This window comes from Dermacentor andersoni, chromosome 2 (assembly GCF_023375885.2).
Source record: "Dermacentor andersoni chromosome 2, qqDerAnde1_hic_scaffold, whole genome shotgun sequence".
NCBI lineage: Eukaryota > Metazoa > Arthropoda > Arachnida > Ixodida > Ixodidae > Dermacentor > Dermacentor andersoni.
In genome coordinates, this window is record NC_092815.1 from 76,193,075 (window position 1) to 76,219,349 (window position 26,275).

Consider the following 26,275-nt stretch of genomic DNA (forward strand, 5'->3'; position numbering starts at 1 on the left):
TTTTTGTTCCGGGATACGCCCGAGCTCTCGTTGAGTGCGCTACAGCGCACAGCTTCGGCGTAGGTCCGCCGCGCCTGCGAGCCGCCGCGCTGGTGCTTCCATCTCGGCGGCAGCCGAGGAATTAACTTCGATGCTTGAGAGCCTAACGCCTCCTAGATGGCGTCACATAAGGAGTTAACACGGGTCTCGTGAAATTCGTTCGTGCTTGCCGTTTAGTGTTAGTCTCGATTAGCGAGAGCTGAAATGAAAAAAAAAAAGAGTAATCAGTCGATCAAATAAATGCCTAACGTGTGCGCTTTCTCAGCTCGGAGCTCCAGGACATTTTATCAAATCCGACCTGCGACCTGATGCTTCTGTGATTACGGCTTTACGAACAATTGTAGCGTAGAGCTTTATGTGAATACGGGCCCAGGTCTCTATACTGCGCATTGCCGCAGGGCCAGAGGTCTCTGATGCTCAGTAGCAGCGGTTGTGAGCAAAGTTTCGTTTTTCTTCGCTGTATATCTTGAGGGTGAAACTCCGGGTGCGAAAGTGCCGTGATAACGACAAAGATGTCTATGGCGTGGAGTAGGCGACGGACACAACACACTCAGTTTCGAGCTTTTAACGATGTCGCAGTAACACGTTGGTCGAAAGTTCGAAACACAAGTACGTCCGCTGTTGCCTCGACATATTAAAATGGGACATTACTTCCGGAATGCACCAAAATTCGCACTAAGAACGAGAAACCCTGTACTGATTCTGCGCCAGCTAACGCAGTCGTTTGAAGAAGAGTGCGTGTATACTGAATTCATTGTTACGTTTCACTCCCATGCGCGTAAGTATTCAAACTTGAACGCGGAAGGAAAATCTTGTGCGGAGGAATAATTTAATCACTAGATGAAATAATCTGGATTATGATGATGATGCACGCGAAACGATGCTAAACAATATCATTCGGCAAAACAATACGCATCCGAAATCCGTCGGAGCCAGTTAATCGGTAAACAGAAGCGTCAATGCGCCCGCTTCTGTTTGAAAAAGCTGTCCAGGCATGAAGTGTTACTCCTTGTACATACAGTTGTTCCTTCACAAAAGCTTTTCATATAGGAAGCTTCGGTATAAGAATGGGCGTTCGCATTGCATAAGTTTGATTCACTCTCTACCGTTATCAAACGCCATCAGCCCCAAATGTGTGGCACGCCGTATAGCACTGAGCCAACTTGCCCGCTGAAGGGTTTGCCAGAAACCTTAACGTGTTTATTTACTTTTGTGGCCCACCGCGGCGGATCAATGGCTGGGACGTCCTTCTTCTGAGCACAGCATAGGGCGTTCAATTATCCTAATTATCATTTATTATACACTTAAAGGCCCGTTTCGGCGTATTACATAAGGAGGGGATACAGGGAGAATACGTCAAAACATGGCTTACACTAACAAGTGAACACCGCATTATCATGTTGCAGGGATGCGAAGCGGCTCCTCGTCTACTCAGACTTCGGCGAACGTAACAGATGCCCATACGTAACCAAAAGCAACTCTGCATCCCCTCGCTAAGGCGTCTTTCCTGTTTGAACTGTAGTTTCGGGACTTAAAGCGTATGAATCGATTGTTGATTTTGATAATATGGGCTTCTCAGGGAAGTTTTCAGCCTTCTTATTTTTTTTTCCCGCATTCATTTGTTTGTGTCAGCGCCTTATTCTTTCCAACAGATATGGAACACAATGCAAGGAATATGAACGAGAAAATGTTTAGTAGCGAGCACCATCTACGGTTTCCACCTTTCGGCTCGTTCAGTTACACTTTAGTGCACCGTAACCCACGCAGATATACTGGCCCCATCGTTATCGTCACTATTCGTACTCCCTCTCCCTGCCACACATGCGTGAAGCAATGTAATTGGACAGTGCGAGTCGCTTTACGTTGACCTCTGGTTGCTCTTCTGCCCAAGTGAGCCATATATTCCTCAAAATCGATTTGACGACGTTAATAAAAAGGAAAAAAGAAATGAAGAGAGAGAGAGAGAGAGGGAGAGAGAGAGAGAGAGAGGGGGGGGAGGATGGAGGCGAAGGGTAGGATGACCACTGGTAGGCCTGCAGATTCAGGACTTGCGCTTCTCCGTGCGGACGCTGGCACCTTGAAATGCAACAAGGCGCATTCACTAACCGGCAATCGAACGCGTCCAGCAACTTCGAAGTTATTGTGAAGATTTGCGGGTGATGGCGAGGTTTTGCAAAAGTGCCAATATATATAAAAGGACTGCTTATCGTTAGACACCCCTTCAAAAGGCAGCCCACATTTCGCAAATCTTTCTCCTTTGACCATTCGCGAAAGGCAAACTCTCTAATCGCAAAACGGTGAGTCGACGCTGCAGGACCTACTCTGTTCTGAAAGGCAAGATGAAGTTCTTTGTGGACGCGGGGGACTAGCTCTGCTCCCGGCTGATGTAAAGAATCTTTTTTTTTTTTTGTCGTCCGTGGTCGTCGGAGATTGCGATTAGACCCTCGTGACTTCTGACCTTTACAATACGTACAAGCACACGCAAAATATACAGCACATCCAAGTAAAAAAAAAAAGGTTTCTGCTCTAGTTGGAGACTTGTTACGTACGGTTCGTCAACTCTATAGATACAATACTTCGAATATCTTCCAAGGACAACTCTGCTGATAAAAATAGCAAGTAACTAAACTCTTCGGGTGAAAATGGAATGAGCTGAAGAAAGGCAAATAAATTGTATGAGCAGGTTATGCTTGAAGACGGGAAGCACCAAGGGGATTTTAACAGAATAATAATAATACAGAAGAAGCTAGAGCACAGTGAAGAACGGCCGTACGTCTCTGACTTGTTGAAAAGCCGCGAGTGCCGAGGTGCTGTCATTGCCAGTTCGTGTCCGCCCTTCCTTTTGTTAAAACCACCTTCTTCAGACGCAGGCCTCGCTATTTCATAACATCTCGCAGATTTTTATATTATTAGCTTCACTTCTCGGCTTGGCGGCCGCAGGCGCCAATCTGGGCTCGGCGACGCTTTTCCGTTCGTGGAAGATACGTGCAGCGCACCGGCAGCTCGCTTCCTTTTCCCACAGCGCCACGAAAGAGGAAGCGAGCACGGGTGCGACACAAAGACGATGAGAAAAATAGAACGGTTTTGGCCTTCTAACAAAACCGGGCAGCACGCAGAGAGAAAGAAAGAAACGTGATTGATTAGAGGCAAAGCCGAGGAGGTCAGCGCGAGGCGAAATGAATGGATTAATAAATGAATGAATGAACTAACTTCAGCTGAGCTATAAGAAACTCTAGACGGGCATGTGTCAAGAACAGTGTCAGTTTAAAGAGAACATCTAAAGACCTGCGGGTCTTTACTTAAATATGCAATCTTGAGCTGATGCTATAGCTTTCGCAGGGATAGCTTAAGTCTGCGGAAGTTTACACGAAGCTCTTTAGAAACACGGAAAAGGCTTCTCGCCAACTGCAGTGGCACCCGCCCGTTCTATAGACCAACGTTTACGGCGAGTTTGGTAAGTAATTACGATCTTTAATGCTTTACTGCACATCCTTTAGAACTCTCACGTGTCTGCGACGCGAAATCACTCCGTTCCTGCAGTGTGTCGTTTCGGTACGCCTTCTCGTCTGTCTGTGGCGATCGCTTGAAAATCGCCGCCGTGGATCCTCAAACCACCGTTGTGTAAACAAGCTTTGGCCTTGGTATATATACTTCCCGTTCGGAGTTTTGAGCCCCACACACACTCTAGGAGCAGTAGCGTCTACGTAGGCAATACAGCAGCGAGCGATGACGACGTTGTGGGCTGCGCCTCGTTTGGCTGCCAACTGCTAATTAGCTGAAATGTGTAACTTCCTCAATCATTAGCTTTAATTCATTTAACAATTTATAATTGCGGAGAAGACGGCGACATGTTGGGGTTCATGCCAACATTTGCAATGCACAATCAATCAATCAATCAATCAATCAATCAATCAATCAATCAATCAATCAATCAATCAATCAATCAATCAATCAATCAATCAATGTCCACGGTAAAAGCCTGCTGCTTCGCAGTAAATGGGGTCAGAGCCGGAGGAGTTGCTTAGGTATAGTGGCCCTTATTTATTTTTTATTATGTTTTTTTCTGTTAAGAGTGAACAGTGCCAGCTGCGACGATAGCACGATGTAAGTGCGTACACGTTCAGTGCCGCGACAGTGCCTGTATAAATATTCTGCCACTTCTTGCGGAGGCCGCTCATTAATAAACACTGCCCCGCGGGTGGACTCGGGAAGCCTATGTCGAGGTGCTTTTCGTGGCTGTCGACTTTTTCTCCGCGCTCATGAACTTCCGTCCTCTTCAAAACGACGTCGTCTGCTTTCGCTTGTGTCCCTTCGTTGTCGTTCTTATTTTTTCCGCCATTCTTCAGAACTCGCCCTTACACATATAGCGTAATGCTTGGACACCTCTTCAAGACTTGTTTCGCCAAGAGATCTTTTCTTTAGGTTTAGTCCTCAGAGTCGTGCTGTATCTGTCTCGGAACTTTCTCCTTTCCACAGCGTAAACACGCGTACCGCGAAGTAAGCGAACACAACGTCGACATTGTTAAGGACCCTTGAGAGGGAAGGGATGGAGCTGTAGACAAACAAGCGCTGATTTAGGCCCTGCTTCTCGTACTCGCCGAGAAGCGCTCTTACGCCGCCCTCTTCAAGAATTACTCCCGATTCGTAAGTGTAGCGACTCAAGTCATCAATATAGATGCCGAGTCTTGTGCTGCTCCCGGAAATCCAGCAAAAAAATAAAGGAAACATAAAAGTATAATGGAAAGCAAACGAGACCGATGTTTCGAGAAGAGAGCAATCTGTAGGGCATTGAGCGAAGCTGCTTTTTGCTGTTCTTTTGTTTGGTTAAACGACGTCTTTTTATTTTCTCTCTCTCTTTCTCAATTATTGTCGCGCAACGACTTAACGAAAGAAAAAAAAATATCGATAGGTATGTCGAAAAACAACGTCGCCAGCCTCTCACTTTCTTGCGGCTAATGACCAAGCGTGAAAACAGTTGAATCGATTGCATTCTGGGCGAATACTGCGAGTGGGAAGACTGGCACTTTCTTTCTTGATGTTTAAATGACAGCGTAAATAACTTACCACCCTGCGCGCTTTATTATTTTTTATTTTTTTTGTGTGTGTGCCCTTGGAAGTCAGATCGCGGTTATCTCGATGTTGTGCATAGTGTTTTCAATGAACTTGGCAAAATGGCTTTCAGAAATGCCACGGGAAATCAATAAGACAACAGATTTACTTGAGACGCTAATGACACAGCGGTGACAGCTCATGACGGAAAATTTATAACGCGGGATGTTGTTGACGAGACGTCTGAAAGTTAAAATCGACTATTAATTGAGTAAGGTACGCAAGCGGGTCAACGTTTGCATACGTTTTAAAGCAAGCCTTTCTTTGCTACGACCCCTGGATTTTTTTTTTTTGCATTTCCGAAGTTAGATTTCTTGCCATGTAATGTTGCGCGACCCCGGAGATAGTGTGGCAGACTGGAATTTGAGAAAAATTTTGAGCCCCTGTCTCGACAGATATCCGCTCGAACAATTAGCACAAGCATGGTCTTTCAAAATATTGCGTAAGGAGTGCTGAAACAAGTGCACTGAACTCTTCAAAAGAAGTTTCAAAATTTATCAAAACCCGCCGTGGTTGCTCAGTGGCTATGGTGTTGGGCTGCTGAGCACGAGGTCGCGGGATCGAATCCCGGCCACGGCGGCCGCATTTCGATGGGGGCGAAATGCGAAAACACCCGTGTGCTTAGATTTAGGTGCACGTTAAAGAACCCCAGGTGGTCGAAATTTCCGGAGTCCTCCACTACGGCGTGCCTCATAATCAGAAAGTGGTTCTGGCACGTAAAACGCCATAATTAAATTAATTAATTATTTAAAATTTATCAAAAGTTCAGAAACTTCGAATAGTCGAACCCATCTCTCAATGCTAGGCTGTGTTGAGTAACTCTCCAGATTCATAGTTTCTAACAATACGCTAGACCACGAAATTACACTGCACAGGTGCCCATCGGATCCTCCTCTCGGTTAGAAAGAGGTTCATTTCTCTTTTAACTCCCATTGTCCTTTCCAAATGCTTGAGTATAACAGGTCAAAATTTTGATTTAGGCCGACCTCTCATCTTTTCCGCCCAAATAATTGTATGTGTGTATGTATGTATGTATGTATGTATGTATGTATGTATGTATGTATGTATGTATGTATGTATGTATGTATGTATGTATGTATGTATGTATGTATGTATGTATGTATGTATGTATGTATGTATGTATGTATGTAACGAGGTTTAATTAACAAGCCAGAGCGATATACAGGCAGGTCTGTTGATCGAGCGTCAGGCACCGAGTGTGCGAGCTCTATTCTCGAGCGAGGCGTTGACAATGCGCCTCCTCTTGGCTGCAACTTCCCCCCGGAGAAGGGAGCGCCATTCTGGCGACTCAAGGGGAGGCGGATAATGCTTACAATTATTGTACCTATTTCCAACCGGCGCAGATGAAATAATCATTGTCATACACGATATAAAGATTACAGGAGCAGGTCTGGACGAAATCAGTTCTATTAATATTAAATTAGTAGCTCATCTTATCGCTCAACCGTTGTCTCATTTTACCAATTTGATCATTGAGACTGGAGTATTTCCAAGTCAACCAAAGAAAGCAAAAATTATTCCAATATTTAAAAAGGGTGAGCGCTCCTACGTTTCTAATTCTTCCTTTCTGTAGCAAGGTTATCAAAAAATGTACTGGAAAGCGCTTAACCAAATACTTCTCAAAATTTAACGTTCTTTTGCCAAATCAATTTGGCTTCAGGGTAGGATCCTCGACTGACTGTGCTATACTTTCTTTCAGGGATAAAATAAGAAGCGCTATAGATGCCGCTTTCTACGCAGGATCAGTTTTTATCGATCTATCCAAAAATTGAATCCATAAACTACGTCATCTTACTTGCTAAACTGCGGGCAGTAGGCCTCGATGGCCCAGCATTAGCAGTTATAAAAAGTTACCTAACAGATAGACAACAAGCTGTGTATTTTAGTTCCTCACTTTCTAATTTCAGAATAACCAATAAAGGGGTCCCGCAGGGGTCTGTACTCGGCCCACTACTATTCCTGCTTAATATAAATGATTTACCCGGTTGTTTAACAGAAACTGAGGCCTTCCTTTACGCTGACGACACTACATTACTTGCAACCGATCGTTCAGTAACTTCTCTGACTACTAAGCTAAGCACTGATCTGAAAAATATTTTAACGTGGTGCCAGCTTAACTCGCTAAGAATAAATCCTTCTAAAACGTCTTTTATGCTTTTTCATTCGAATCATAGGACACCAGAATTCGTTCCCACTGTCCAACTAAACTCTCTTGACATCAGTGCAGTTAATGAATGTTCATTTCTTGGAATAATTCTTGACCCAAACTTAACGTTTACGAAGCAGATCGCCTATTTGAAGCGCAATATTTCTCCCGGTATTAGAAGTTTACTTAAAGCTAGACATTATTTTAGCAAGCCAACATTGCTAACATTGTATTATTCTTTTATTCACCGCCATCTCAATTATTGCATAAGAGCATGGGGTAACCCATATCCAATTCGTATAGCACCACTACAGCATTTGCAGAATCAAGCCATCCGGATATTGTCGTTCAGCTCATTCTACTGCAATGCTTCTGATATGCTTCTCAACCACTGAATACTTTCAGTAAAAAATCTTGTTAAATACAATTTAGCCGTAATTTTATTTAAGGTAACACCCGATCCCTCCCCCAGTAAATATATTTTCTGAGGCTACGTTGGTTAACTTGAATCGCACAAGATTTGCAGCTAACAACAATTTCTTATTGCCACTAATACAAAGTTATTACGGAAAACAATCTGGATATTTCGCAGCATTATCTACTTGGAACAGCCTCCCCCTAGATCGCTCTTCCCACTAGATCCCACGCTCTTCGTCTTTAGGTTTCTTCAAGAAAACATTGTTCACTTTTCTACTAGGTAGCCAAACTAATCCACATATCTAAGCTATTCACTTCACACCTGCATTTCCTTTCCGTTTTTCCTTTTTCTTTAGTTTTTTTTTTCCTTTGTAGCCTTTATAAATATTTTTGGTTTGTTCTGATGCGAATGCCTTAAACTACTGTTTAAATTCTACGACTAGCTATTGACTTTATATTATTTTGCAGTTCATACTACATTGACTTTGTATAATTTTCCGCTTACTGACTACTGTATTGCTGTTTTACGCTGTGTATTTGTTCTAATGTATATATTTTCTGACAGAAGGTCCCCTTTCAGCCACATGCTCTGGGATATCCTTCTGTATACTCGTGTAAGCATGTATATCTACTTATTAAAGAAATAAACTGAAATAAACTGAAAACTGAAACTGAGTAGAGGACGACCGGGTCGTGGTAAGGTTTGTGTCACTACACAAACACCGTCTCACGTCCAAACGGCACCTTAAGTCGGCGGACGGTGTGAGTGGCTCGATGAGGTAATTGACAGGAGACGTCTGTTGCACGACGTGGTAGGGACTGTAGTACTTGGCTAGGAGTTTAGCGGAAATGCCGGGAGTGGTGGAATGTATCCACAGCCAGGCTAAAGAGTCCGCCTGATATGTGATGGTGGGTCGGTCGTCGTCGCGGCGGAACTTTTGCTGCCATTGATCTTCAATCGTAAAAGAGCGGGCGAGCTGGCGGCATTCCTCGGGGTATCTGGAAGCGACTTATCTGGAAGCACTCGGATGGGTCAGGTCGGTAGGGGAGAATCATGTGGAATGTGCAGGAAGGTTCACGGCCATATACGAGGAAGAATGGGGGAAAGCCTGTCGTGGCCTGGGAGGCGGTGTTGTTTCTAGGTCACATATTGCAAAACGAGGTCCCAGTTGATGTGGTCGGATGCAATGTACATGGATAGCATATTGCCCAGAGTGCGATTGAATCGCTCAGTCATGCCTTTAGTCTGCGGGTGACAGGCAGTAGTGGTGCAATGAACAGTACGGCATGCAGGAAGGAGCGCGTTAACTACCTCGGAAAGGAATACAAGTCCTTTGTCACTGAGAAGTTCCGGGGCACACCATGACGTAGTATGAAGTATCGCAAACGGAAGCACGCAACGTCACGGGCTGTTGCGGTTGGTAGGACAGCTGTTTCTGCATAACGCGTCAGGTCATCTACGGGCGAACAATCCAGTGCCAACAATTCTCGAGCGAGGCGTTGACGATGCTCCTGAAGTGCACGCTTGTCTTCGCTGCTATATATACGAGCATATATGTCTCATCTATATATGTTACAAGTACACTGTCCATGAATGACACAGAATGTTTGCATGGCGGTGTGAATAGGATAATATTGAATTGTTATGCCGTTCGAGATGGAAGAAGAGAACGGTACAGGACACGGTAGAAAGAGGCTTCATCGAGTTCTGTGCAGAGACAGACAGCGGCTCTTCTATTATAGAAAGTAATTAAGCACAAAGGCAAGAATCTATCCAGGCCTGAAGCGAAAAGTCGACGGCGTGATGTTCGTCAACAGTCTTTTGCCATAAACGGTGACGTTCAGGGCCCGAAAAAAAAAAGAAAGGACATGAGACATGCAACCTGAAATGATGTTTGGGGCGTACTTCGAGTACCGCTGCAGCAATGAAATACGCGTGCCCTATATAGAGCAAGCTTGATACAACTTTCGCATCTAAATAATGAAAAGGAGACACAACAAAATGCAAATAAAATGGCATCAGAAGCACCGACCATGCACAGAAAGACCGCAGCTGAAGAGAATACCGAGGACCGTGTGATTGCCAAAGAAAAAAGAAAGGAGACATGAAGGTAAAGAGAGAGAGTGAAAACAGGCGAGTCTGTTTTGGTGGCTTCGTTTATAGTTGTAGCCGAAGAAGAGATCTCCAGTAACGACGTCAGTGGGTCTACGTTGGATGAATGCACAGTGCCGCGCGAGTGACGTCATTAGCGCTGCGCCCACATGCCCGGAAGACCGCCGCCGCGGTCTCTCGTCCTTCCTCTGCCTCTCGCGTCCCGCGGGTTCCGTCATTACCGTTTTCATTGGCGGTCTCGGTTGGGCTCATTAAAAGACTCGGCGGCGACCAGAAGAGTAGCCAAGCGACGGGCGAGAGCGCCTTGAAACGGGATCGACCTTACAGCCTCCTTTCCACTTTCAACGTCCTCCCCCTTCTCCTCGGGCTCGTGACCCTCGTCCTCTAAGCTGCGCGAGCGATGTTTTCTGACTCGAACGCTGCTGGCTGCTTCGGAATGTGAGCGCCGCCGTATATTTTTTGTACCCGCATCTCATTTCGTGAATGTTGCGCCGCAACAGCCAAGTTTTCTCTTTCTTTCTTCCGATTCCTTTGGTTCCTTTTGTCCAATCTTACCAGCAAAGTCCAGACTTCTTGAGAGTTCAGAAGACTGCCTCTCTTTGAAGACGACGAGTGGCGCAATGGAAATTAAGAGCTAAATGACCCTTGGTACTAAAATCCTAGGCACTACTAAAGGAAAACTGACGGCGGCCTTATGAACAGCCTGGGAGAGAATTCATTATTTAAACAGGCAATATCGCTATATCTAAGGGGCTTTAGGAGTTCACGTTTGTGTGACAAAAGGCGAGTCCTCGACGATACCCCTGGAGGGGTTTTTGTGTTAACTTTTCCTGAGTAAATGGCTCAAGTAATTTCGAGGAGCGGGAATTGTGCACCCCTGTAACGTCATATTCTTTAGCGACGCGAAAGTTGAGCATCGCAGAAAAAAAAGAGTAATGAAGAAGAGATCAAGTAATTTAGAGCATGCAGTTCTTTTTTTATTGTGAGAAACCTTATTTCTTCGCCAGAGAGAGAGAGAGAGAGAGAGAGAGAGAGAGAGATGAATATAGGAAGGCAGGGATGTTAACCAGTCAGGGGTCTGGTTGGCTACCCATACACACAAATTCGCGAAGGTGGAGGGAAATAAATATATTGGATGAGTAAAAGACAGTCAGGTCATCCGTATCTTCTGAAACACTGCTCCCCACCGGTGCAGAGGAAGCAAGTGCGCGAGCACTGATTGAAAACAACAACAACAACAACAACAACGAGAGAACATGCAATTGCAGTTTAAGCGCTTGTGCTTGCACCACGTGTTGCTAAACCCGCGTTCTTTCTTGTACGCCAAACAGACCGGGAATTGAACGCGAAATAGCTCAACCGTACGTGTTGTGTTTGTGCAGTCTATGGTTTCGTACGAGCTTCAAATTAAAGACAAGGAAATAAACTGTTGAGAACCTTAATGTTCAAATTAGTCTTTGAGCTGTCGCTTTCCGTGTCTGTGATGACATAAACAACTGAATAGATTGTTAAAACGAGACGATGCTATCGGACCGTGTGCACTAGCCACAACCAGATACTTCTTCATATTTACGTTACTCGAGAGTTGTAGTGGGTAGACGCAAAGGGGAAAGCGGGACGTGCGAGGTGTCTTCAAGTGCGCAGGCGTAGCTCAGGGCCTCCCCTCAATGAGAGATAATCTTGCTTCACCAACAAGGTGCTGTTTTACGAAATGCGAACGTTCTGTATCAGAAGAGTTGGTAAGGTTTTGTTGGCACTCAGACAAATGCGAGTAAGTGAAGATGACCGAGAACTGGGCTCGTATGCACAAAAAACGATCTTGCGTTAGAATTTTTCGTAAGAGCAAATGCCAGCCAGTCCTGATGCGGGACATATTTTTAAGTGAAGGAGGCCGTTCAATGACAAAGATCACTTACGAACGAAAAGATTTGGGAATTCATTCCCTGGTATGTCAATTTCAAAAAATTATTAAGTACGCATGAGGCCGGTGCGATCAAGCCTTGGACGCCCAGCTTTAGGAAATATTGGTACGAATAAATAACGCCTTCCACTCTCACCGGCAAGCACTTGGAACAGACAGGGCTTTCTGTTTATATATCGATATTCAGAGACCGAATTCACAAAGCTCCTCGTTCGTAAGAGCTCATTGCCACTGACCAGCCGCCTTTGTTGACCAACATCAAGATTGCCAGAATTTCTTTCTTACGAACACGTTTAGCGTAAGCGCTTTTGTGAATGTGAATTCAGATTGAATTTATGCCTACCGTCACAATTTTTGAGGGGTGTATGACGCTGCAAGAAAGCCGTAATTTATTTCTCAGAAGGCATACATACATGGGGGATAACAATTGCTTCCTATAGGCTCCGCGCTTGAACATTGTGTTCCCTTGGAAGCGCAAGCATGCCAAAATAACACGAAAGATGACGGATCAGGCTTTCTTGCGTTCACGAGTTATCGGAAGCACAGATGCTACCGCGCACCGCCGGTACAGTCGGTATACCGTCTCGAAACACCTCGGCTCGCGCCCGCGCAGCAACTACGCATGATTTGGCGCCCTTATGATTCACACCGCGGACCATCAACAAGCAGAGGCGGCGCCATGCGTCACGCTATGCACCCACGCATGAACGGACACCGACGACATGCAAAACCATTAATGAGAGTACGGAGTTAAGCGCGCGTATAGGAACGGCGGCTGCCGTGCGCGCGGTTCTTCTCAGAAGCGGACGTCAGCGACTGCAGCAGCGTCCCATTTGCCAGTGTGTGTCCCTCTCTGCCTTCGTTACAGCGCCGGGGCCACGCGAGGCGCGCGCTACAATATGGAATGAGGGGGCCGCTCGGAAGGAGCGCAGCACGATCTGCACGAGCGCGCCGCCACTGTCTGATCAGCCATTTCGAAGACAATGGGTTCGCGGGCGCCCGTCTTTCGTCGTCTAGGCGCTGGAGGCGCAGCTCGTCCGTGATACGCGCCGCGCGTCACAGGCGGCTGCGCTCTCGAAACGTCATCGTCTCGAGGCGTCGATCGGTGGCGCCCCGTTAACTCGTCTCGTCAGCTGCAGCACAGCTCCATCGGCCTCATCGTGGTCGTCGTGACCCCATTATAGGCGTGTGTGTGTGTTTGTGTGAGTGAGGCTGCCGCAGCTGCTGCAGCCATCACTGCGGTCGGAGCTATTTCCTGTATAGAGACGTGCGTTGCACGAGACGTTGCGTACGGGGAAGTGGAGATGCGGTTGCGGTATATATGGAATCATCGAGAGAATCCGCTTTTCAGATGAAGAGGATTCCGTCTTCGTGTTAAGGGAAGTCTTATTCCGTGGTCATACAGCGTTTCTAAGAGACGCATCTGTTGTCGAACCTCGGGAGCACGCCGCATATGCCGTCTATATTGAGCCCCCTCCGTGCATAAGTCGAGCCTTTTCCACATAAGCGCCGGTGGCGCCGGTGCGCCATCAGAGAAGTCTCGGTCTGATGTCTTCATCAGTCAATTTAACCAAGCCTGTAAGGACAGCGCCCGGTCTGTCGGTTTCATGTTGTGTGTTTCCATTTTTTTCTTCTGTTTTTATTATTTAAGCGGGGTAACACGTCAAACTACTCAAACCGACTATTCACCATAGAAGCAAGATATTTGGTCGAGTATACTCGATTACATAACAGGTGAGGTTCGAGACACTCACTTATTCACAAGCCTCACAGGCTCCAGTAGAAGTATTACGTGAAGGGGGAAACACGATATATAGTTAGGAGTAGAAACGTCACACAGTTAAAAAAATAACATGACGTGCGCGGACGTAAGCAGAATGTTATGGTATACACATGACAAAACAGCGTGAAATTACATAATAGTTAACAGGGGCAAAAACATGGCAAAACAGCAAATAAAACCGGCGCGTTAAACCCCTCGTGCGCCTTATGACAAGACCGTTATTGAAATTGTGACTAGCTGCAGAGTTGGAATGGTGACAGAGGTGAGGATGCCTTACCTTGCCAGGCTCTTGCAGACTGCCATTCTCCTGTTAGGGTTGTGAAAGCTCAACACTCCGGCGTCGTTAAAAACAGAAATATGATCGAAGCATTTGCGAGTACTTTATTGCAAACACAGTGCTATAGGTAGTTCGAGTGTTTTGCCTATAGTTATGCTACTTTCTTTCCATTGCGTGCTTGCATTCTCTCCCACGGAGACACACAACTATAATCTTAGGCGCCGCTCAAATGTTTTCACAAGATTAATGTTTATTTTTGTTTTCCGGGTTCTTACGCGCCAAAATCACGATATGATTATGAGGCACCCTGTACTGGGGCACTGCAAAATATTCTTCACCAATTGGGGGTTCTTTGATGTGTGCCCAATGCACGGTAGACGGGCCATGGCGGCCGCTATGGCCGGGATGCAACCCAGCACCTCGAACTTAGCAGCGGCCACTGAGCTGCCGCAGCGAGCCGCGAAATTCAGTCATGAGTTGAGCACATAGCATCCCTTTCAAGTAAATTATATTCGGTATGGAAGGACGTGCTTGCAATGCTGGTAATGTTGTATTGAACAGGCCCTTCCAAGAAGAAGAGAACGAAGAAGAAGCTGGTGGTGATGATGATGATGATGGTGATGATGATGATGATGATGATGATGATGATGATGATGATGAGGAGGAGGAGTAGGAGGAGGAGGAGGAGGAGGAGGAGGAGGAAGGGTTGAACATCCCTTGCCGAAGACTAGAGGGCAACTGCATCGTCCAAGTCCATGACCTTTTTAAGTGGTCTGCTCGTCATTCATTGGCTGAGCTTAACACTGCCGAAGGTTCCGTGACCTGATGGGAAACGGCGCATTCCAGTCTGGGTAGTTAGAGATCGTTTTCACCGGAGAGGTCACCTTTACAGGCATTGCAAAACTGATTTAGAAAGACTAGGACAGCACGGAGACTATGATCACAATTGAAGGCTACATTGGCGACAAGGTAATAACAAGTGAGCCTGGCGGCAAGAGTAAATTAATTTGATCTATGTAAGTGGAACTGGAGGTACAAGTTTACAGAACATTTAAGCACCAAGGGCCTGGGAGAGAAATGCAGAGCGAATAAGGTTCCTTTGTGGGAAAGCTTTTTAAAACTTCAATGCTGTGTTCACACATAACTGACAGAATGAGAACTATGCGCTATTATCTTTTGTGACACATACAGATTGCGATTACGTACTTGAAGTTAACCATTGTTCCGTTACAAGGAGTATGTGCTAAATATCGGAGAGCGCTAAGAATATGGCAGAGTAGCTTTTGTGGAAGCAAGGAGAACATGACGATGTATATTGTCCCGCATTAAAAAAAAACAAAAAAAACATTTAATGAAGTCTAGCTCTCGGACGGCGCCTGGCCCGACAAAGGTTAGCCGCTGTCATTTTTTTAATGCTTTATTTATACAATACATTGTCTGGAATGTAGGGGCTAAAGGCAGATGCAACTGTCTGACAAAGGCCCCCCTACCCATACATTGCTCAGGTGGTGGAACATTACGGAAAGACAGTGCAACATTGTAGAAACAAGGAAAGGAAGAACAAAATGTATGCGGCAGGAAATCAAATTTACAAAAAAGTAAGATTGTTACACTTTATGCATAGTATAGCAACAGTAATGCGAGAGAACAAGGAAATATTTAAACAAGCAAATAACTTGTTATACCTTTGTTACAAACTTATATAGTTCCTTTTTATTGTACTCATATGCAGCTTTATGTAGCTAATATGATTCTCTGACTTTTAGCCTGTGTACTTGGCTGCTCTTTTCTTTTATTATTGTTGTTACTAGATTGTATGTACTTGACTGTATGTCCCCCTTACTGAATCCCCATGTGGGGGCCTTGTAAGGTATTTTACAAATAAAGATAAATAAATACTGATCAGTGTTACAAGAAAATTATACAACAAACAGGAGAAAAAATTTAAGAGAAAGAAATAAAGACTAAAGAAAGAAAAGATATCGGGACCGCAAGGAGAGCTAAGTACCGTACTTGGAGTGTTAGGAGCTTAGCAAAATGTAATGTAAGCCGACCTGCATTCCTGAATCATATTAGTGATTTCTCGATTATTATTTAGGAAATGAGGTACTTGGTAGGCGAGTGTCTGAGTACCTTCTTTGCTTCTAAACATAGGTGTTCTAAGTCGGTTATGCCTAACGTGATATTGTGAGTTGACTAATGACGTAGATGTGTACAGGGTATTAGGGTCATGCAAAATTTCCCTATGTGTTTACATAGCAAGCCTTAACTGGAGTAGCTGATCTATTGTAAGTTTAGCTTGGAAAAGAATGGTCAAAGAATACTCAAAGGCCCGCGGATGTTGGCTCCGGGCTTGTGCCGCGTGCTTCCTGGCTGATTCGCTATTCAGTCAGTCGTCGACCGAGCTGGCGGCGGCCGTTCTACACTGTTTACGCTAGGATATACTGCCTACCGTATGTCAGCGATATCACGAGCCATTGGATCACTGTGCTTCATTTGGAAGCACTAAAGCTACATCCAAACACGGCTAAAATGTGTGCGACTAGTCCTTGATTGCAGCGATTTCCTTAAGTCCGCACGAATGTGCAGGCATACGCGCTGCTTCTAGGATCACAGCGAGATATTTCCATTAGCGCTTTTCATTTAGTTGTGTAATGTTCTTTGTCAGCCACATACTACAGTACCACAGTATGTCAGAAGAAAAAAATAAAGAAAGAAATACAAATTTTATAAACACTGGCCTCAAAAGCAATGCGCACACTCTTCTTCCGACTAAAGCTAAGCTCCGGGATATTCGTTTCGTTATTGTTGTTGTTTTCAGAGGCCTCGCGTGGCACCACATTGTGGATGACAGCACCATCCCAGTTTCGTTAGGACCGAAGTAAACGCATCGCTAATCTTCGCTCGTCGGCCCGTAGTCGTGGGGCGACTAGCGGTAAGTAAGAGTAATAAGTGTAAACAGTGCTTCCCGGCCCGCTCGTATACGTTTACGAATCAGGAGATTACATCGCGAGGCATTGTTTCACCGGTGAACAGAGTTTTTAAATAAACAAACCGACATGCGAGCCGCTTCTGCGAGAGGGATGTACGGGATCGTATTTACATTTCGGACGTGAGCACAGTTTCGTCAACGAATGAGAGAGAGAGGGGGGGAGGGGGAGGGGGGGGGGGAGCGAGGGAGGGAGAAATGTCTTGCTGTTGTTTATAGTCACAGATGCTGCACCCGCCTTCGGGTCGATCACAATGCCTACGTAGCCATGTTGGGCAAACGCGTAAATATAGTGAGAAATAACTTTTTTTAATGACGTGGCTGGTGGAACGTTGGTGGGGATGCGCCAGAAGGCGTTGCTGCAACTAGCTGCCCTCACCATAAGGTCTCCTATACATATATATTGTCATATCATAAGAAGCCAACAAACGCTGACACCAAGGACAACATAGGGGAAATTACTTGTGCTTAATAAATGAAATAAAGAAACGATAATTTGATGGAAATTAAAGTGGGTGAAAAAACAACTTGCCGCAGGTGGGAACCGAACCCACAACCTTCGCATTTCGCGTGCGATGCTCGACCAATTGAGCTACCGCGGCGCTGTTTCCCCATCCACTTTTTTGGGTATTTATGTGTTCTAGTGGAAGCTCTAGAGGAAGCTCTATTAGAGGAAGCTCTAGCGCTGATCCTCCTGCTTCTGATCCGAAGATTGGCTACCATGGCTACTTGTCTGATGTTTGTGCTTGCCGCTTTAGACGTCTTTGAGTTGCTGTTTATCACGGTTCATATTTATAAATTACCTTCTCTTTCTATATCATCTTTCTAAACGCACGATGACAGCAAGTTTCATCGGAAATGCATAATCATAGGTAATTGTAGCAGTAACGTAATATTGTGTCTAAAATGGTACATTTTCAAGGCCACAAAGTTGTTTGAAGTCAGACGAACGAAGTTTATAGGCCAAGGCCCTTCTAATACTCATCCTTCCCACGCTGGGTGAACAGCGAACCGCTATGTATAATTGCAGCTTTCGTAGACAATAACGTCATAGTCGCCTCCAGTATTTTTTTTTTTCGGAAACTATATGGCCTTCATTATAAGCCCTATTGACGTAGCTCTTTGTTTAAGCAATTTTATCAGCGATATGATCACTGTCCCTGCGGATTGTAGGCGTAAACTTGGGCAAATGGAAGGGATATGAGTCACGTTTGAGGCACCCTTAGGTGTTGACATTATCTTTATTACATTGTCGACACTTATCGTCGATGTATGCTCACTCATTCATTCAGCGTACGGTTCGGTGTCAGCCAAGGACTGCTGGTCTTTGTAATCGCTGAACGGCATCTGTGACACACAGTGTCGCGCAGCGTGGTATCAGTCACGGAAATCCGTGCTGCACTTTAGTTTTGTTCGAGTAAACGCACTGCCTAGAATCAGGGCCGGGTATTAACGCTCAATAAAGTGAACAGGAACGCGTTAGCTGGCACCTAATCACCCGTAGTTGATTGTTTGCGCCATTACTTTCTTTGCCGAGCGAGGAGGCGCGCAGTGGACTCTAGCTCGATGGCTGACTTCTTCAGCTTGTGGGCTGATAAAAAGCGAAGCAAATCGTCCGGTCCTCGTGGGAGATAACTTTGACATCCGTTACATGGGATCGTCCCTTCGGTGGTGAAATTGCGTTGCATTTGGAGCCCGTTGCCGATACAGCCTCATACTTTGAGAAAGCGGTGAGCTCGAACCAGTTCAGTGCACCTGTGCACGTTCAGGTTCGTGAACAGGTGCGGTGGCGTCACAGTACGTTCGCACAGAATAACTGCAGAGTCATCACAGGGGTACCCCACGTTTTACGACCATACACATGCGGACACATAAGAAACATAATCTGCAGCAGCTGTTCGGGTGACTCTGTTGTGTATTGCCGGTGCGAACATTGACTCTGTTTTACTTGTTTGTGTCGTCCTCTCGTTTGAAAGCAAGTGCACTTAATAGCACGGGAGCCTTTATTTTGTTCACTTTACCGAAAACGTCGTCTAAGCGAAGTACGCGACATATTTATTATACACTCTAAAAACAGTTGCACCCTTTGGGGTGTATATCTGCCACACAACGATAATCGTCATCTGTCTTACCCGCATTTCCTTTCTTTAACGCTGCGAGCCCAGTACTTCCAAGTCACGGACGGCATGCGCGTTATCAGCATGACAGAGCAATCTCGACAGGAAAGTAACGAGCGCAGCATTTTTAAGAAAGGAAACGCAAGCAAGACAGGTGACGATTATTGTTGCGTGGCAAACATACACCCCAAAGAGTGCAACTGTTTTGAGAGTGTATACACACGGCAGCTCTAAAAGAGCGAAGCATTTTTTTAGATCAATGAATCAACGAGAGAGCGTTGCATAACAATGCACTAGGACGCCAGTTTAGAGACTCCTCATAAGGAACTAAGGCGTAGGACAGGCAAGATACTAGTCTGGCTTGTGACCCACCGCGGTGGCTTAGCGGCTGTGGTGTTGCGCTGCTAAGCACGAGGTCGCGGGATCAAATCATGGCCGCATTTCGATTGGAGCGAAATCCAAGAACGCCCGTGTGCCGTGCATTGGGGGCACGTTAAAGGTCCCCCGGTGGCCAAAATTAATCCGGAGTCTCCCATTACGGCGTACCTTGTAGTAATCAAATCGTGGTTTTGGCACGTAAAACCCCGTAATTCAATTCAATTTTCTCGGTCTTGTGCAAGCCTTGTCGGAACCAACTAGCCACCTACAACGTCTTGCAGAAACAAGGCTTCCATGTGACTGTCTAACATACCACACTTCACGTGCAGTCTCCTATCACGAAGCCATGGATGAATATTTTCTTTTAAGACAGTTAACTCTCATAGAAGTGGGGCTTCCTCGTTGATATCTGGATTGCGAAACTAAAACGCTGTGAGGCACATTCGGAGTGAATTGCATTTGACGGTATCCATAGCGGTAGTTCCATTTAATCTGAGTGGAGAAGAAAGCTGTCTCGGTTATACAATCAATAGGCAAGCAAAGTTCTGCTTATCCGAAAGTTCCGTTTATTTGAAGTCACCGTGTTTTTGTACCGGAGACAGAAATCAATAGTGGAGCTGCGCCCTTAAAGTAGCCTCGCCACCTCGGTACATTACCGCCTTGGTTGTCAAGTGTAGACGTGTCCCGTTTCAATAGGGCGAACAAAACAAAGGTCAGACCTCGTCAGAACACAGCCAAACTGGCATGGCGGGCGGACAGTGGTCGCCTCGAAGTTGTCTGAAACAGTTCTTGTTTGACACGGACGCCCCGCTGTCGCTGCGCAGGTGGCAAAGGAGCCAATCCGCACAGGATGAGACGGCGTACACTTGCTTTGAGTTGCTCGCGCAGGAACGCGTCGCCGCGAAATGGCACTTTCACAGATAAGGGACCGCAAATCGCAGTCAAAACGAGACTTGCGTCGCGCACAGTGCGCGCTTGGTCGTTTTGCTTCCCCAAGTGGCTCAGGTCCCCGAGCAATCAAGGTCATCCTTCGCGCTCCACATATGCCCGCCCCGCGCACCGGCCGTGAAGCGACGGGTGAAAGCGCCCGAAAGAGAAAAGTGCGCCGGCTGAGTGAGGGAACGGCCGTCGGTCGGACAGGTAACGGAAAACAAAAGCTCCCAGTACATGACTTTGCCGGGAGGCTGGTACAACGGCCGGGTGTGTGTGTGCGCGCGCGCTGCCAGCGTAAACGCCGCCACGTTCAAGGCCCGTCGGACCGCTGACGGAGGGGCACCGCTCCTCGTTCGAGTCCCTCACTCACCCGGATGTGACGTGTGAGAGTCGCTCGCGCGCGACGACGCCGATATGATATCACCGCCCGGTTCTGGAAAGCCAGCTGGGAGTGCCCCTGCGTCGTCGCTCGACTCGCGGGAGCGGCGGTAGCAGCAGCGTGCAGCTTGGAAGGAGTCGTCGCTTGTGTGTTTATGCGTGCGCGTGGAACTGTCGCCCGCAACTGGCGTGCGGCTGTGGCTACGGATTCGGATTGACGCTGTGGCAACGCATCTGTGCAATCGTCCGGAAGGGCTTTGTTCTTTCGTGCTGGTGGTGATGTGTGTTGTGCTATAAGACAACGCATGTCAACGCTGCGTATCCGCGCGTGCTTTCGTTTAGAGTGCCGCGGCAGCCTCTTGAGGGTTCGTTGAGCCTTCGTGTTCGTGAGCTGCGCGGGTGTCATTGCCTCCGAACGAGAGAGTTCCTGCTGTGTCGTCTGCTTCGCATATCGTCTGCTACGCCCTTCACGGGACGACGCCAATCTGGTTGTGCGAGTGGATCGGTGTTACGGCACGTGCAGAATCACTATGTGCACTATTACGATGTTTGTGTTCTGCGTGTGTGCTCTTCCCGTCTGCAGAGAGCGTCCGGGCTACAGTTCGTGTGGGCAGCAGTAATGCCTGCTACGTGCACAGACTGCCGATGAAAGCCGGTTTCCGATCGTAGGCGTCTCCGGCTGTTCGTTTTTCGGCGAAAGTGCGGTTGGTGTGTACAACGCGGTGCAGTGTGCATCGGTGCCCGCGAAATATCTGCTACCGAGACTACTCCGAAGCGCCGAGCAGTGTGTAAAGTTAGTGTATTCGTCGGCCGGAGTCCTTCGGCACATCAGCCAACATGGTAAGTGCACGTGTCTAAGGTTACAAACATGCGCCCAGGCGCGCACGTGTTCGCTGTGGCAAAACAAACTCTCAGAACAGAGTCTGACAGTTGCGTTTGTTCTGAGACTGTGAGCAAACGTTTCGAATACGACATGAGTATGTCCGGAATTCAGGTATGGTGTATGTTGTGCTCTTTTTACTGTACACAGAGAGCATACAGTCATTGTTACCTCACACAACGTATACAAAGAAAGAAAGGAAGGGGGCAGAAACACCAATATATATATATATATATATATATATATATCACGTGCACAACATGCCACCTGTTTCACTTCCTGGCAAAAGACATTGCGTAAACGTCCATATTTAACCGGCCGTGTCCTGTGCCGGTTACCAAGCTTCGCGAGCCATTTTATACGCGTATTTTTACAATAAAATACATCAGAAATAGATCCGCCATACTTATAGACGTCTTCCGAACAACTGTAATTCGTTAAAGTCTTCAGAATATACGTTGCGTTAACCTGTCTGCGTTTGTGACGGTCCTCGAACGTTCCTGAAAGAAACCTCTCGCGACTTGCCCCATTGCGGCTGCTTCTTTCGAGCTTCGGGCGCATTCTAGTTCGCTGTTGTGTCGTCGGCCGCGACAGAATCTCCCCCTACTCTTCTTGGAAGCAATCCAAAACGGTGCGTCAGCGGTGGCCCACTCAGCGAAGCCGCCGCTACACGTCTCCGCGACGTAGCTGCCGACATCGCAAGCCAATCGAACGTCGGGCTCGTCTTATGTATCGCGCCATGCAACATTCGGCGAGATCCGCCAGCAAAACGGACGACGCCTTATCGCCGGAATGACGACCCGTTCATACTCTCACTTCAGGATGCGGCGGGTATTGTAAAACGCGCCGGGTACGGGGCAGTTATCGACTCTTCTCGCGATTACGCGGGACATCGCCGTATATATAGCAGTTATGTTTGCATATACCGGCTTGAACTTTGACAACTCGGCGAACGCGCGCTTGTTTCGAGAGTTGCTGACATCAGTGTGGGGCGTTTTTTTGCATGCCAGCCGTAACGAAGGACAGCATAAAAATGAAATTGCAAAAAGAAAACGCTTACACTAGAACACTTGGCAACATCAGGTACCAGTCGATCATGATGTCGGACATGTGCTATTAGAAAATGTGGCCAACCGGGGGCAAAGAGCTTCGTGAACTTCGGCCTCTGCTTTAAACAAGGGACGAATGAAATCAGTTTTGAGACACCCGAGCAGAGAATCGCGAAATATATTGTAGCGCAGTATTACGTTCTTATCGCGTTTTCCCCGAATGTGGACGAGTTTTGCCCGCTGTAGGAATTCAGGGTAAACGCTGCTCGAACCCTCCGCCCCGATTGGATCTGCGCCACACTTGTTGCTTTCGAAAAGACTCTAGATTGCCACAGGAAGCTCCCCACTACTTTCTACACCGCAGCGCATGTATGAACGCTAATAGGTGCAGGGAATAAACGAGTCACAAAGCAACCGGCAAATTCAAAAACGGTTCAAAAACCAAACGGCCTGGTTCAAGAAGAGCGCCCTCTTTGTGCCGGCAACACGATGCAGCTCACAGAAGCTTTCTGAAGAAGTTTGGCAACTGTAGCTTATGCAGAGGATTTGTTCATACACGAACTTTGGTCACGATATAACCGACATTGTGGTTCTGTGCAGCAGGAGACGCTGTTCATTTATCTCTCTTTTATCTGTCGTTCTTTCTCTCTCACTATATATATATATATATATATATATATATATATATATACAAGGAGACGTTGGCGTCTCCTGTAGCGCCGGCTACTACTATTCTCTAACGCGCGATAAAAAAACCAAACAACAATCAAATAAGAATAAAGAGGCAGCTGTCGTTCCAAAACGCAAGTTCAGTGGAGGTTGCAAAATAATACGTGAATAAACAAATGTGTGACTTATTCGAATGCTCGTTTCAGAACGCCCTGGCAGAGGTACTACAAGCTCGAGCGTGAGAGCAGGAAATCTGCAATACACGTGAATGACGGCCTCCAATCGCAATGAACGGGTTTAATTATCGTCAGTACAGTCCGATTATGCGTAGTTTCTGTCAAGCTCGGCATGTGATGCGCTGCCGGAGATCGGAGTGAATGAGAGACATAAGAAGAAGGCAGGCATGTCTATTGGTCAAGAGTCTGGCTGGCTACCTTGTATACACTGGGGGATGACGTAAACATATAATGAATCTGGGTAAAGCGAATTAGTCTCTTTATCGAACACAAGGAATCTGCTGACCCGTATTAATGTAGAATAACTCCCTCATAACGAACTGAATATCGGATTTTTAGAATTAGGGGTCTCCGTTGCCAGCGCTATCAAGGTAGTTATTTTTATTGTTTCTTTTGCCAGGCTTTGTCTTTTTCTTTTTGTCCGAGCATGCGTGCTGAAATGCGGACTAGTCGTTTAGAATTGTGCCGCGGCGTTGCTTACACATGGTGCAGGGTCTGCGTCATCTCGCGCAAGTTTCAAAAACGCCACTCTTAGTGACGCTGTGGAACAGTTCAGGGAATAGGAAAATATTACTGCTGGCTACTACGCGTAGCTTTGTTTTCAATAAGTACATTCCTTCCTTGCTTCTCTTATCCATTGAAGATAACGAGCCCGTATACAATGAAAACATCACAAAAGTTCTTTTGAGTTCATTATAGGCGAGCTTGGGTATATCGAGTTAGCTGTTGCTTCGACCTACAGTACACTCCCTTTAAGACGAACTCGAAGGGACTATGACAAGTTGTTCGTCTTATTAGAAATAATTGGCAACATGACCAGGCGCATCCAAGTATCTTACTTCAAAACGGTAAAGGAAGCAGGCTGACAACGTGGGAAAATAACATAAAAAGCATTTAGTTGAACTTAATAGCAACTTAATAGAAGAAAGGAGAAACGAGGTGAAGCGTCGCGGAAGAGGAAGGTAGGCGGACGCGCGCCGAGTTCACCTCCTCCTAGAGTTGCTACAACTTTTGTTTGCGATACGGACGTACCCTAGTCTCCAGGATCGGTAGCGGTGGCGGTCACTCTGAATGTTCGCCTTAACTGAAGAGTACGTCTGAGGCGGTTCGTCTTAAGTGGATTTTTTTTTTCATTGGGTCAATGGAAAACCAAGCAAACGTTCCCATGTCGTTCGTTATATGCGAGAATTCGGATTAACAGAGTTCGTCTTAACGAGTTCACTGTATTTATAGAGCATGAGCCTGTTCGTTAAAACCGGGCTTGAGTGTAGAAAGCAATCTGCACAGCCTGGGCAGCAGTGTCACGTATCACCTACACTATCACAACAATGCACTATCGCCCACATACAGTGTCAACATCCTCACCAACACACATATGCAACGGCTTGCTCTGCATATCTATTACGAATGGACTGATACGATTTAACGCTTGCGTACAGTAGTCATGCCCTTATAACCATGCACCTCCGGGACATTTATTAGTTTGCCTTTGGAACTGCAAGTACTCTCCTTCAAGAATAAATGAACTCTTTTAAGGGTGTTAAACATGTGTTCTCACGATTTCACTGCTTCTATAGAGCACGAAAAGCTTAGGAAGCAAAGCGTAACGACGGCATCAAGGTGCTACAAGAAGCTTAAAAGGAGGAGCTGCGACTCTCTGTAGTATTAAAAAAAAAATCTGCTGAAGATAGCAGCAGGACTGGAGTGCCGGGGCATAATATTCAGCATTCGACTTTTCGACCTCCAGTGGACTTGTGAACTCTAAGCGCTGCATCAGTGGCGCGAGCACTGTAAGTCGCGGGTCTGTCACAAAGTCCGCCCAATCCACTTTCGTAGCATGCGACATAGTCACCAGTTTAACACCACTAAACTAAACAAAGACATTTTAATTTATTTATTTATTGTACCTTCAAGGCCCGAAGGCGTTACAGAAAGGAGTGGAACGAAATACAGAGCATGTACAGATGACAGGTTATAATAATAAAAAAATAATAAAAATATTATTGGCGGAACTCCACATTTACTGTGGAGTTGCGGCGAAAACAGGATCACAACTGGATATCACTGTTGTCCTTACGTCATCACAAAGCGCTGGTATTGCGCAATCATAAGTGTGTGGTTACAGGAGCAAAATCTCTTTAAGGTGCTGAGCCAACGCGAACGCCCTTGATGCGAACAGTTGGCTGGAGTAGAAAAAAAAAAGTTAAGAAATTGAGAGAAAGAGTTTTCTCAAGGAGATCAAGAAAAAAAAATTAAGAACGAAGGTAATTTCGGAAATGGACGGAAACACTCGCTTCTACTGTTGAGGGTGGACGGTGGTCGGAAAAGACTCTGGGAACATCAAGTTAAGAAAACGCAGCATTTTGTGGGCTCGCCAGTCTAGACTCACTATGACGCCATAAATAGGTATACTCTAGGAGAACCAATGGAAACTAAGCGTAAACCGATAAATAACAAAAAAAGAAAGAAAAAAAGAAAGAAATAAAGAAAGAAAGGGCTCTGCTTACTGGAACACGAGTTATTTTGCTTAGTCTAGGAAAGAGCTGCAAAGAGGCAAGAACACGGAAGGAAGGCAGAGGACTATTACTTCCGAAGCGTCACTTTCCTCGCTTCATTCCGAGGGCTCAAGCTGCTGTTGCGGTCGCTGCACCAAACGCTGCTGTTGCGGCCGCGAACCGAACCCGATGTTACTGCTGCAATTTCCGTGCAGCTCCATTTCGAGCGACGGTAACGCTAAACCAGTTCTGTGCAGTACATTGAAAGCTACCGGTCGCGTGAGTCAATAGGGGAACGACAACGCAAACGGACCGCTCGGCCATA

At 46.3% G+C, this 26,275-nt stretch overlaps 2 protein-coding genes across 2 annotated transcripts in view; one reads left to right on the top strand and one right to left on the bottom strand.

Moving 5' to 3' along the window:
* The window catches only part of LOC126541799 (uncharacterized), a 484,065-nt gene that overhangs the window by 239,517 nt on the left and 218,273 nt on the right, over positions 1–26,275 (bottom strand). The window lies entirely within an intron of this gene.
* Positions 19,905–26,275, top strand: part of LOC126541800 (unconventional myosin-Ie-like) — a 364,609-nt gene continuing 358,238 nt past the window's right edge. Inside the window, exon 1 of the mRNA XM_050188736.3 lies at positions 19,905–21,461. Coding sequence (XP_050044693.1) covers positions 21,459–21,461 — 3 coding nt within the window. The 5' untranslated portion in view covers positions 19,905–21,458. The remainder of the gene's footprint in view (positions 21,462–26,275) is intronic.